At 41.9% G+C, this 13,599-nt stretch overlaps 1 protein-coding gene across 2 annotated transcripts in view; it reads right to left on the bottom strand.

Moving 5' to 3' along the window:
- Positions 1-13,017, bottom strand: part of borcs5 (BLOC-1 related complex subunit 5) — a 94,219-nt gene extending 81,202 nt beyond the window's left edge. Inside the window, exons 1-3 of one of the 2 annotated variants that reach the window (XM_048548545.2) lie at positions 12,691-13,017; positions 7,726-7,816; positions 5,286-5,432 (exon numbers count right to left, since the gene is read on the bottom strand). In XM_048548545.2, coding sequence (XP_048404502.1) covers positions 5,286-5,432; positions 7,726-7,780 — 202 coding nt within the window. In that variant the 5' untranslated portion in view covers positions 7,781-7,816; positions 12,691-13,017. Of the gene's footprint in view, positions 1-5,285; positions 5,433-7,725; positions 7,817-12,574 lie in introns of both variants that reach the window. The other variant, XM_048548544.2, reaches the window with a different exon arrangement.
- Between the last annotated feature and the right edge of the window lie 582 nt (positions 13,018-13,599).

Below are 13,599 nucleotides of genomic sequence, written 5' to 3'. Positions count from 1 at the left end.
AACACACTCTTTTCAACCAAAGGGTCGCGTGAGAAAATCATTGGGAGCTAACGCTCAGTCTTGTCAAAACTATGGCAAGGTGGAGAAGGTTAATGACACAGAGGAAGGTATTCACACTGAAATCTTTAAGCTCAAATGTTGAGACTTGACACTTAGATAATATACTTCGGCAGAAGGTGGTGCTGCTTCTTGAGCTTGCGTGAGCTTCATTGAAGCACTGCAGCTGACCAGAGACAGAAATGTTGACCAGGGAACATGGTGCTATCAACAAGCGGCAGGCAACTGGAAGCTTGTGTCAGAAAGAACAAACGTTTTCCACAAAGTGGTCATCCTGTCCCTCATATCCCCAAATGGAGGAGACAACATAGTGAATAGCAAATACAGCAAACTAGATTGAATGAAACGGAGGCGAATCGGTGCTTCACTTAGAAGGAGTATCTAGGCCCTCGGATAGTGGCGTAAATGAACAAGTATCGCTCCTTGAAATCGCACGGGAGTGGAGTGAGAGTGGATCAGGGTGACTGAGAGGGAACAGTATCTGTGGCGTGGAACATTGACTTTAACAATTTTAAAGATTGAACACATTCCATGTTCATTACCCATCTCCACACCTTCATGTCCTTTTCTGTAGGAATTGATCCATGTACAACCAACCCATTTTTCACTTAACTGATCACATGTCCCATTAGCACTAGTCTAAAAACACCCAATCACATCTGGCCCCACAGTTTAATCAAACTCAGCTCTGGTTAGTACTAGAATGGGGTTGCTTATGAATATCAGGTGCAATATTCTTTATAAAAAGAGCTCTTGGTGATGCGATTGTAGCATCCCTACCTCTCGACCAGTTCATGCCACCTGTTCCAGAGGTTCATCATTCCATGTCAGAATGAGTTGATTAAAGAAATGTGTACCAGAATAGGTCAAATTGGCTGGCCGAGAAAAATAATATGTTGGGGATTGGGAGCAGTTTAGAATTCAGCTAAGAACCAAGGAACTGAATAAGAAGAGAAAAATGCAGTACAAAAAGTAAGCTTGCAGGGAACACAGAGACTAACACCAAGCGTTTCTATGGGTATGTGAAAAGAAAGAGATTGGCGAAGACAAATGTAGGTCCCCTAAAAACAGGAACAGGGGCATGTTTATTGGGAGAGAAAGAAATGTCTGAGCAACTGAATACATACTTCTGGTTCTATTTTCACAAAAGAGGACACACAAATCAGACACCAAAAATGTTGAAGAATGTAAGATTTAGTGAGAAGGAAGAACGAAGGGAGATCAATATTAGTACCGAAATGGTGCTGGAAAATTGATGGGAATGAAGGTCAATAAATCCCCAGCACCTGATAATCGACATCCCAGAGTAGTTAAGGAAGTGGGTCTAGAAACAATGGATGCATTAGTGGTCATCTTCCTGGACTCTACAGACTCTGAAACAGTCACTGCAGATTACAGTGAGATTAGCTACCCTCCAATATTCAAAAAGGGAGGTGGAGAAGAAACAGGGAATTATAGACCAATAAGTCTAACATCAGCAGTGAGGAGAATTCTCTAATCTATTATCAAGGACTTTATAGCACAGCATTTAGAAAACAGTGGCAAGATCTGACAGAGTCAGCATAGATTTAGCAGTTAAAATCATGATTGACAAGACTGTTGAAATTCTATGAAGATGTAACTAGTAGGGTTGACAAGGGGGAAGCAAGTCAATGTGCAATACTTGGACTTTCAGAAAGCATTTGACAAAGTCCTGCATAAAGAGATTATTGTGCAAGATTAAAGGGCATGGGATTGGAAGAAAGTGTACTAAAATGGATAGAAATCTGGTTGGCAGAGGGGAAACTAAGAATAGGAATTAGTGGATCCTTTTCAAGTTGGCAGGCAGTAACTAGCGGGGTGCCACGGGGATCGGTGCTGGGACCCCAGCTATTCACAATATTTATTACTGATTTTGGATGAGAGAACAAAATACACATCTTAATGTTTGTAAATGATGCCAAGTTGGATGGGAGGGTGAGCCGTGACGAGGACGCAGTATTTGGATAGGTTGGGCGAGTGGGCAAATCAATGGTAGATGAAGTATGATTTGGATAAATGTGAGATCGTTCACATTGGAAGCAAAAACAAGATGACAGACTACTGCCTGAATGGCTGTAAATTAGGAGAAGGGAGTGCGCAGCAGGACCTGGGTGTCCTTGTGCACCAGTCACTGAAGGTAAGCATACAGGTGCAACAGGCGATAAAAGGCGGCAAATGGCATGCTGGCATTCATTGTGAAAGGTTGCGAGTACAGGAGCAGGAATGTGTTGTTGCAGTTATACAGGGCCTTGACGAGGCCTAACCCAGAATACAGTGTGCAATTTTTGTCTCCTTTTCAGAGTAAGGATGCTTTTGCTTTCAAGGGAGCACAGGGAAGGTTTACCAGGCTGATTCCGGTCATGGCAGTGTTGACACATGAGGAGAGATTGACTAGGTTAGGATTGTTTTTGCTGGAGTTCAGGCAAATGAGGCGGCAGGGGGTTTCTCATAGACACTTATAAAATCTAACAGGACTAATCAGGGTAGATGCAGGGAGGGCGTTTTCGACGGTGGGTCCAGAACCAAGGGTCACAGACTGAGGATTTGGGGTAGGCCATTTAGGATGGGGATGAGGAGATATTTCTTCACCCAAAGAATGGTGAGCCTATAGAATTCATTACCACAGGAAATAGTTGATGCTAAAACACAATGTATTCAAGAGGTGGCTAGATATAGCATCTGGGGAGAATGGGATCAAAGGTTATGGGGGAAAAAAGCAGGAATAGGCTACTGAGATAAATGATCAGCCATGATTGTGAAGAATGGTACAGCAGGCTCTAAGGTCCAAATGGCCTCCTCCTGCTCCTATGTGCTTTGTGCTCTTGGACAAGTAGCTCATCTCTTGATTCCTCAAAATCTCTCCAGCGCCTTCAAGTCAAGAATGTGACACAATACTCAACATTCACCTGCACGAACAACTGCACTCAAGAACAACATCCCAAACAGTTTATGATTTCATTTACCATTTGTAGCTGCATTGCAACAACTCACGAAAATTGCTCTGACATTACCTCGTTCACCTGCAGCCTCTACCACCAAGAACAAAAGCAGCAATGTTGTAGAAATACTATTATCACCAAATCAAAGACCTGCTCAACTTAGGCAACACCATCATTAGGCAACCATCCTGGAATTTTCTAACCATCACAATTATTGAAGCACCTTCCACTGCAAGAACTACAGCTCTTCAAAAGAGAGGTAATTGTGAACCTCAGGCCTATGAAAGATGAACAATCAGGCATTCCTATTCAGTTTGTTCAAAAAAGTGATCAACATTTAAAAATCAGTGACTGTCGTCCTGTATTACAGAGCACTTCATAGAAAATTCCTGCTCTCAGTGCCACATTATTGGACTAACGGAATGCACTGGAGACAGTGTACAGAAGTGGGTTACAAAGACATTTCCAGGGATGAACAGTTTCAGTTATGAGCACAGACGGAACACGTGCTGGAAATGTGCTCCTTGCAGAGAAGGGTAAGGGACAATCAGAAAGGTTTTCAAAAAATGGCTCAGCTGGATAGAGGGCATAGATTTAAAGTGATCAGCAAATAAAAAGCAAGTTTGAAGACAGGAGAAACTTTTTCACTCAATGAGTGGTTAAAGTATGGAACGTACTGCCTGGAAATGTGCTGGGGGTGGGTTCCACTGAGGCTTTCAAGAGGGAATTGGATGATTATTTGGATACAAATAATGTTCAAGGGTGATGGGATAAAGCAGGAAATTAACACCAGGTAATGACAGTCATTTAACAAGCCAGAACATGCATTAATGGTCCAAACGGCCTCCCCCTGCATCGTAGTACCTCTATAATTCTATCATACATTTAATTTTACATCTGTTCTTGATCTTAGATTCCTCCTCAAAGACTGAAAACAGTCCATTAATCCACAATGAAACATTTAACATAGATGGAAAATTGGAATAATTGTATGATTATTTGCATTTGCAGGGAATTTCTAATCAAGTTCTGAATTTAAATATACAGATACACTTTAATAATGTTAGTCTTGGAAATATTAAACAAAGATGACGCAGATTACCTCAGCCTACTCGAAAAAGACTTGAATTTCTATATTCTCACTACAGGAACTTAAACTCTAGACAAATAGGACAGAGCATCCATTTAATATCCTGTATAAACAGCTTCTCACTTATTGTGAAAAGTGAAGAGACGTTAGTCTAAGTGTAGAAGTATTTTCTCTGTTAACTTGATATGATAAAAGAAAACATTTTCCAGGAGTCCATTCAAACTTTGACTTCACAGTGTCCCAGCAGATTTTTTCATAAAGTTGTTCCAAATTCTCTCGCTAGACATGTGCACTCTAGTTTTGACCTCTGTACAGTTCAATCCGACAATGAACAACACCAAAGAACAACTCCTTTCAGTAAGTGCAACCGAAACAAATTACAGAGTCAATGTTAAATTTAGGATTAAGGAAATGAGTTAAAGAAAAGAACGTTTGTCTTCATTGGTCATGTCATCCCAACTCCTGTACTCAATGTAATGTTTCTATTCTATAGGCCATTGGCCACTTAAGAATACTGGATACAGTGTTGGTCACCCTTGTATAGGATGAACGTTGTTAAACCTGACAGGCCGCAGAAAAGATTTACAAGGATGTTGCCAGGGTTGGAAGGTTTGAGCGATAGGGCGAGGCTAATTAGGCTGGGACAATTTTCCCTGCAGCAGAGACTGAGGTGTAACATTTTAGAGGTTTACAATATCATGAGGGACACATATAGGGTGAAATGCCAGGACCTTTTTCCCAGAGTCCAAAACTAGAAAGAATAAGTTCAAGGTGAGAGGGGGAAAGACTTAAAAAAGTGACCTGAGGGGCAACTTTCTCCACGCAGTGGGTGGTCTGTATGGGAAGAGCAGCCAGTGAAAGTGGTGGAGGCTGGTACAATTACAACACTTAAAAGGCATCTGGATGAGTATGTAAATGGGAACGGTTTAAGAGGGTCACAGGCCAAACGCTGGCAAGTGCTGGTTGGAATTGGGATATCTGGTCAACGCTGACAAGTTGGACCAAAATGTCTGTTTCCGTGCTGTACAAATGTAAGAAGTAAGATATTTGAATTAGATAGGTATACGTGATACCTTTGTGGTCTTATTGTAAATTCAAAAAGCAAATGACATTTAACTGCATTGGATATTGTCTACAGGCCACGTATTATAGGAACAAGAATGGAAACCAAGCATCACCTTTGAGCAGAGGTTGAAAGGTAGGAATTTCATGAAGCTTAATAACATCTGGATCATTCCAAGTGGTTCGAGCAGGTTGCTGTGTTCCTGTAGCAACAACTATGATATCATCCATTTTAGCTCTTTGCTTCGCTGGAGAATTTGTTGCTGAATAAGAAACAAAAAAATAAAAAAATTTAAAATATGTACATGTATTAGTAGCCCATGAAAATGAATATGGCAGCATTACAATATATCTGATTATGAAACTACAAACTCAAAAGGCCACCAAAAGGGCAACAACCTTTCATCTACTCGTGGCAGAGAGGCAACTACAATAAAAGGAATAAAAAGTGAATAATAAGAAGATAGACAATAGAGTAAAAGGGAAAACTATCAAGTCAGGAAAAACAAACAAGATGAATATTAAAAAGAATATAAAAAGACGAAACATGGAAAAGTAGAAACATGGGTGCAAGAAGAAACTTAAATGTGTAAGCTGAAAAGGGGAAAAAAAAATTCAAGATAGGAACACAAAAGAAATTGAACTGGGAAGGAAGAACAATACAAGCAGAAAAATAGTAGACAATGGACAATAGGTGCTTGAATAGGCCATTCGGCCCTTTGAGCCAGCACCAGCATTCATTATGATCATGGCTGATCATCCACAATCAGTATCCTGTTCCTGCCTTATCCCCATAACCCTTGATTCCACTATCTTTAAGAGCTCTATCTATCTCTTTTTTGAAACTATCCAGAGACTTGGCCTCCACTGCCTTCTGGGGTAGAGCATTCCATATATCCACCACTCTCTGGGTGAAGAAGTTTCTCCTCAAATCTGTTCTAAATGGCCTACTTCTTATTTTTAAACTGTGTCCTCTGGTTATGGACTCCCCCATCAGCGGAAACATGCTTCCTGCCTCCAGAGTGTCCAATCCCTTAATAATCTTATACATCTCAATCAGATTCCCTCTCATCCTCCTAAACTCAAGTGTATACAAGCCCAGTCATTCCAATCTTTCAACATATGATAGTCCTGCCATTCTGGGAATTGACCTCATGAACCTATGCTGCACTCCCTCAATAGCAAGAATGTCCTTCCTCAAATTTGGAGACCAAAACTGCACACAATACTCCAGGTAGAGTCTCATCAGGGCCCTGTACAGCCTCAGAAGGACCTCTTTGCTCCGATACTCAATTCCTCTTGTTATGAAGGCCAGCATGCTATTAGCTTTCTTCACTGCCTGCTGTACCAGCATGCTTGCTTTCATTGACTGATGTACAAGAACACCTAGATCTTATTGTGCTTCCCCTTTACCTAACATGACTCCATTGAGATAGTAATCTGCCTTCTGTTCTTGCCACCAAAGTGGATAACCGCACATTTATCCACATTAAACTGCATCTGCCATGCATCCGTCCACTCACCTAGCCTGTCCTAGTCACCCTGTATTCTCATAGGATGCAATTCTCATGCAATAGGAGAAACAAAAGGAACAAAGTTAAAAATATAGCAAGGCAAAATACTGCTTTTACAAGACAAACTGAACTTTTGTTCAATGAGATCCAGGCTGGCATAGATTTGAATTGGTGCAAATATGAAAAAAATTCAGATGGCCATTTCACTTGGGTTAGCAACAGAACTAGAACACAAACGTATCCCACATACTAATTTCCGAAAGTCACATTTTAGTTCATAAATCATATAATTCTAGTGTTGATGTTGGATTGGAATCAGGTGCCCCAGGCTAATGTTCTGGGAACATAGATTCAAATCTCACAAATACAGCTGATTGAATTTAAATTCAATGAATAAATCTGCAATTAAAAGCTATTCTCAGGTGACCATGAAGCTGTCAATTGTTGTAAAAATCCATCTGGTTCACTAATCTTGTTCAGGGAAGAAATCTGCCATTCTTACCCAGTCTGGCCTAAATTTGACTCCAAACTGATTGCCATGAGTTTGACTCTTGATGGCCCTCTGAAATGCCATTCAGTTAAGAACAATTTGGAATGTGCAACAAATGCTGGCCTAGCCGGTGTTACCCACATTATCTCATGGAAAATAAAAATCAAGGGGAGGCTTAACTAAAATGATCAATTTGATCACTTTAGTCCCACAGTTAGCAGAATTAACTATTATGCAGCATTTAGATATAGAAGATATAGTTATGGTTTAGATTGGATATAGTTATAAAGCACATTCTGAATGTTTCTTTTTGAGTTGGTCATTAAAGAATATTATTATAAACTGCTTTCAGTGTATGAACAGTTGTAGTAAAAGGTACTTAATATTATAATGCTTTAAAATTGCCACAGTCACAGTATTGGAGAATTTAAATTCCATTTCAACTTTAAAATTTTTTAAAACTAACTCTGTATTACTCAATGGAAGGGCACAAGAAATTACTTCCACTTAACTGAGCATCAAGGAAGTCCCAGCATTTTAACTGTTACTTACCAGAAGCATGACATTCTAGTTGTTTATTGTCGTAAGTGCTCTGTTCAGCTCCCATGCTATTGCAGTATGGCCTGCGTAGTTCAACTCAACCCTGCACAAACCAAATAAAGTTAGAACAAGAAGGTATATCTGCACAGCACCTTTAACACAAATGCTAAAGCATTTCGAAAAGACCATTGTTCATAATAGGTAAGGTGATGAAAAAAAGTCAAAAGATAAGTTTTAACAGGAATACAATCAGCTAATCTTTTTTCCTAAGCATCTCCTTCCAAACTCCATTTCCAAACCCCACCCCCAATACATTTTCTTTCCCACAAAAGGAGAAAGCAGCAAACTTGCACACCAAGAAAAAAAATGTCTTCAATGACAGATCCAAAGAAAACTTACAGCTAAATAGCTTGGTTATTTTCAGGCTTCTGTGCCGTTCAACACCCCCCACCCCAAAACCAGAGGTTCTGAGTGTGTTTGCAGCAAACTTATTAACACAGGCTGCAATCAGCTGTGCTCAGTACAGACTGTGAAAGACTCTGACATTCTTAGTCTCAATGACTTGACTCTATTAAGAGGTAGAGGGGAAAACACCTATGTACCAAGCCATTAGGACAGTTCGCAGTAGTGGTAGCGGGTGGTAAATTTAAAAAAAAAAGAGTCCAGGAACATAGGAACCCAGGTGTAAAATGTCCATAAGTATGTAAAGTTTGCAAGTTGAGAGCAGCTAATAAAGCATACAGTATCCTCAATTTTATTAACAGGGACATAAAATGCAAAGCAAGATGGTCACGTTGAAATTATACAAGGCACTAGCTCAGCCACTGCTGAAGTACTACCTCCATCTATGAGCTGCACTTTAGGAAGGATATGAAGGCACTGGACAGACTGCAGAAAAGACTAATGAGAATGGATCCAGTGATGAAGAATAGGAGAGCTTAGGGTTCGAGCTTCCTAGGAGAAAAGAAAAATTAGAGGGTAATTGAAAGAGGTATTCAAAACCATGAGCGGTATGGGCAGAATAAACTATTCCCACTTGCAAAAGGATCGACCACTTTTTCTGTCTAAGCCACTCATCATCCTAACATGGAAATGTATCACCATTCCTTCACGATCAGATCCTGTACTTCCCTCCCTGAGCACAATGTGGGGTCAACAACGTCCAAGGAAGCAGCTCACCATGGCCTTCTCAAAGGCAACTAGGGACAGCTAATAAATGCTGGCCAGCCAGCAATGCTCACATGCCATGAATGAATTAAAAAAGGGAGAAGTCAAAGCTCTAAATTAATTGGCAAAAGAAGCAAAATCAAATAAGACAAAAAAACGTTTTCATGTCATGAGTGTTTGAGATCTGGTATGAACTGCAGGAGTTCAGTGGAGGCAGACTGAATCAAAGCATTCAAAAAGGATGTAGACTATATCTAAAGAGAACAAGCACACAAAACTATGGAAAGAAGACAGGGAGAAAGGGACTCAGTGAATTGTTCAGCGAGGTGTCATGGATGTGATGGACCAAATGGCTTCCTTCTGCACTGTGTCAATATGTTGTTAAGCAATAATGCAAAGACAAGTTTTAGTGACTGAACTGTCTGATTACATCTGTTTCTCTGTTGCCAAGGTTCTTCACAGAAGCACATATTGAAAAAGAATGAACACAAAGCCAAAACAAAAAGGATGACTAAAAGTCTAATCAGAGAGATGGACCATTTGGAGGGTCTGAAAGGAGCAAGTAGAGAATCGAAAGGAGGCAATTTCAGTCAATACGGAGGGCACAGTAGTTAGTACTCCTGCCTCAGAGCACCAGGGACCTAGGTACGATTCAAGTCTCAGGTAACTGTCCGTGTTGAGTTTGCATACTCTCCCTGCATCTGCATGGGTTTCCCCTGGGTGCGCTGGCTTCCTCCCACAGTTCGAAGATGTGCAACGTAAGTGGATTGGCCACACTAAATTGCCGATAGTGTCCAAGGATGTGTCAGTTAGGTGGATTAGCAATGGAAAATTAGCCATAGAGTTACAGAGATGGTGTGGGTCTGGGTGGGATGCTCTTTGGACAGTTGGTGTGGATACGATGAGCCAAATGGCCTGATTCCACGCTTTAGGGATTCTAGTGATTCACAGTTGACAATTCCGGGAAAAAAAATGGGCACAAGGAAGAGGGTCCAATTGGGGGTTCACAGTGAAACCCAGATTTGGAGGATTGCAGAGTTGAGGGCATGATGTAGAAATGGAGGTGGTCAAGTAGCAGGATTTCAAACTGAAAATGTCAGGGGGGCAATAAATCAATATGGATCAACAAGGACAGGGTAATAAACACATGAAACAGTAATACAACCAGAATAGAGTTTGAAGGTGCTGATGCTTCCAAGACAGGCAAGATGCCAGCTTTGGAATAAATCAATTTTGAAGGTGACACGTGCACAAGTCAGGGTTTTAACCATAACTCTGCCGCTACAGCATTAGTGAGGGAGAGGACATGGGCATCAGTGCCTCTATTCAGTGTTAAGAAGCGCATCAAACAAATAGGAAAAAGAAAGGAAGAAAGAAACAAACAATTGGTAAACAGTTTGGTTCAGCCTGAAACCACAGCCTGCAGCTGGTGGTACCAGTAGCAACCACAGGGTCCATGATTTGGGCTGGAGTCCACCAGTTCTACCTTCCCTAAGAAGAAAATTACAGTCAAAAGATTTAACACTGACTATACAGTGTACCCCCACAGAGGTGATACTGGGGTCAACACAGATTGGGGAAATACACCAGATGTCTTCCTTGTATTTAGGAAAATAAAGCCCCAGCTCTGCAGGTGATGTCACCAGGGGGCAGTTTGTAGATGAGGCATAAGAATTAGGTCAAAAGATAAATTCTTATTGACTCTGGAGATATTACTTCAGCCGCAGAAGAGAAGTCAATGTTGGAGATGTTCAGGTTACAACCAAAGCGGAATCCTTTCAAGAGTGGAATGATCGAGGAAACCACTGGAGAACAGTCTAGTCAACTATATTAAAAGATCGCAGTTAGGTCCAGGAGGGAATATCTTTGCTTCCTTATTCTTTACCCCCACCCACTTCCTCTTTTTTAACACATTGTACTTCAGGAAACTCCAATGGAGGATGAATTTTTGTTTTAAAAATGACAACAGACACACTACAATTCTGTTATGGCTGACTACACATATGCCTGGAATCTTTCAAGATAATAAAATGTGAGGCTGGATGAACACAGCAGGCCAAGCAGCATCTCAGGAGCACAAAAGCTGACGTTTCGGGCCTAGACCCTTCATCAGAGAGGGGGATGGGGGGAGGGAACTGGAATAAATAGGGAGAGAGGGGGAGGCGGACCGAAGATGGAGAGTAAAGAAGATAGGTGGAGAGGGTGTAGGTGGGGAGGTAGGGAGGGGATAGGTCAGTCCAGGGAAGACGGACAGGTCAAGGAGGTGGGATGAGGTTAGTAGGTAGCTGGGGGTGCGGCTTGGGGTGGGAGGAAGGGATGGGTGAGAGGAAGAACCGGTTAGGGAGGCAGAGACAGGTTGGACTGGTTTTGGGATGCAGTGGGTGGGGGGGGGAAGAGCTGGGCTGGTTGTGTGGTGCAGTGGGGGGAGGGGATGAACTGGGCTGGTTGAGGGATGCAGTGGGGGAAGGGGAGATTTTGAAACTGGTGAAGTCCACATTGATACCATATGGCTGCAGGGTTCCCAGGCGGAATATGAGTTGCTGTTCCTGCAACCTTCGGGTGGCATCATTGTGGCAGTGCAGGAGGCCCATGATGGACATGTCATCAAGAGAATGGGAGGGGGAGTGGAAATGGTTTGCGACTGGGAGGTGCAGTTGTTTGTTGCGAACTGAGCGGAGGTGTTCTGCAAAGCGGTCCCCAAGCCTCCGCTTGGTTTCCCCAATGTAGAGAAAGCCGCACCGGGTACAGTGGATGCAGTATACCACATTGGCAGATGTGCAGGTGAACCTCTGCTTAATGCGGAATGTCATCTTGGGGCCTGGGATGGGGGTGAGGGAGGAGGTGTGGGGACACTAACCTCATCCCACCTCCTTGACCTGTCCGTCTTCCCTGGACTGACCTATCCCCTCCCTACCTCCCCACCTACACCCTCTCCACCTATCTTCTTTACTCTCCATCTTCGGTCCGCCTCCCCCTCTCTCCCTATTTATTCCAGTTCCCTCCCCCCATCCCCCTCTCTGATGAAGGGTCTAGGCCCGAAACGTCAGCTTTTGTGCTCCTGAGATGCTGCTTGGCCTGCTGTGTTCATCCAGCCTCACATTTTATTATCTTGGAATCTCCAGCATCTGCAGTTCCCATTATCTCTGCCTGGAATCTTTCACACTGCTATCATTTTCTCATATGACATGCAACTTTATCTTGACAGACTTGTATTTATGCAATGTGGTCCTACTGCTTATTAGTAGACAGTTAGATTTTACATTCTATCCAATTATTCAGATCCATACTATCGAAAGGTAATTCTAAAGCTATCATCTCCTACAATAAAGTGTACAAAAAGGTACAAAACAAATTTGCTTTCAGAAATGTACAAACACGAGTAATATTTCTGAACAAACCTTTCAAAATTCATGCTTGTATGTTGAAAATATCTCGGTATCTTCAACACTCCGTAGTAATATTTGATCTAAGTTATTTTCAAAACGGTCTCCAATTTAACACTTGCATTATTATTACTACCAACCCATATAACCGACCATACCCCTCCCCCAGCCGCCACACACAAATTACATTCCTCAAAACATAAACTAAAAACTTAATTTTGTCTACAAGTACGCTAATACCTAGGCCAATTCGTTATGAAAATATCCGGCTCACAAAACCTTTGCCCAAGGATGAAAGCAGACTATCATACCTGGAAACTCACAAAGCCAGTAGTTTTATCCTTTAAACAGCAGACGCAGATCACAACAAACGAAGGTGTCTCTCCACACTGCGGCCTGCTGTTTCCGCAAAACATTCACAACTCACTTTCTTTCTCTCTCTCGGTGTCTAGTTGCTAACAGCAATCGCACAGCCTCCTGGATGCAGGAGCTCTCCGGGTAAGATTCGAATTGGAACGTACTGTGGATATACCAGGTTCGCTCGTGTTGCGATTCCTCCCTATAAATGTAACACACCAGTGCCGATGACTGCTTACTTCCGGGTCACCCTCAATCCCGGAGACAGAATAGGAAAGGTCTCCAAGTTGCTCATGATCCTCTTGCTGTCAACAAATCGATATTTATTTGCATGCAACGGGTGTAAGCATTTGATTGCAATGTTGCTAAGGGGGCTTTGGGATCTGGTAGTCGAGGCATTTCTCCTAAGACTCCAGCCCAGCAACTAAGTGCTGTCATTCGACGGAAACATTAAACTGCTGAACAAGAACGGAGTTATGTCCTTGTGGATAGACAACTCAAGTCACGTTCTTCCAGCTCCATACCGTGTTGTGCATGTTTCTAAGCTGACTGCTCTCCAGCGTTTGCAACGCCTTATCTCCTTCTACTTATTTTGTTCTTTCAAACAAATATCGCAATTCGAACCACGTGTAGAAAACAACGAACAGGAGTTTTCCATGCTTATTTTACAAACCCAAATTAATTTAATGGCTTTTTACAGAACGTAATATTGAAACAGGAATAAATCAGGTAACAGATACAAAACACATTCCACAGGTTTAAAGAGGAAGAGAGAAAGTCTTTTTTTTAAAAAAATCCAGTTTAATTATTGAGAAAATAGTTTTGAAGGTTCAACGGCACAGATGATCAGGCGTCCAATAACGTGTAATCGTCTCAGTCCCGAAACGACTTGCACAATGGTGAATGAACCGTTGGTAAAATATGTACAGAACAATGCCATTCTTGACATCGAGGGGACAAAAGTTGGATTTTTCCACCC

This window comes from Stegostoma tigrinum, chromosome 18 (genome assembly GCF_030684315.1).
Source record: "Stegostoma tigrinum isolate sSteTig4 chromosome 18, sSteTig4.hap1, whole genome shotgun sequence".
Lineage (NCBI taxonomy): Eukaryota > Metazoa > Chordata > Chondrichthyes > Orectolobiformes > Stegostomatidae > Stegostoma > Stegostoma tigrinum.
The sequence above is the reverse complement of the archived record's forward strand: the minus strand, read 5'-3'. Positions and strand labels throughout refer to the sequence as shown.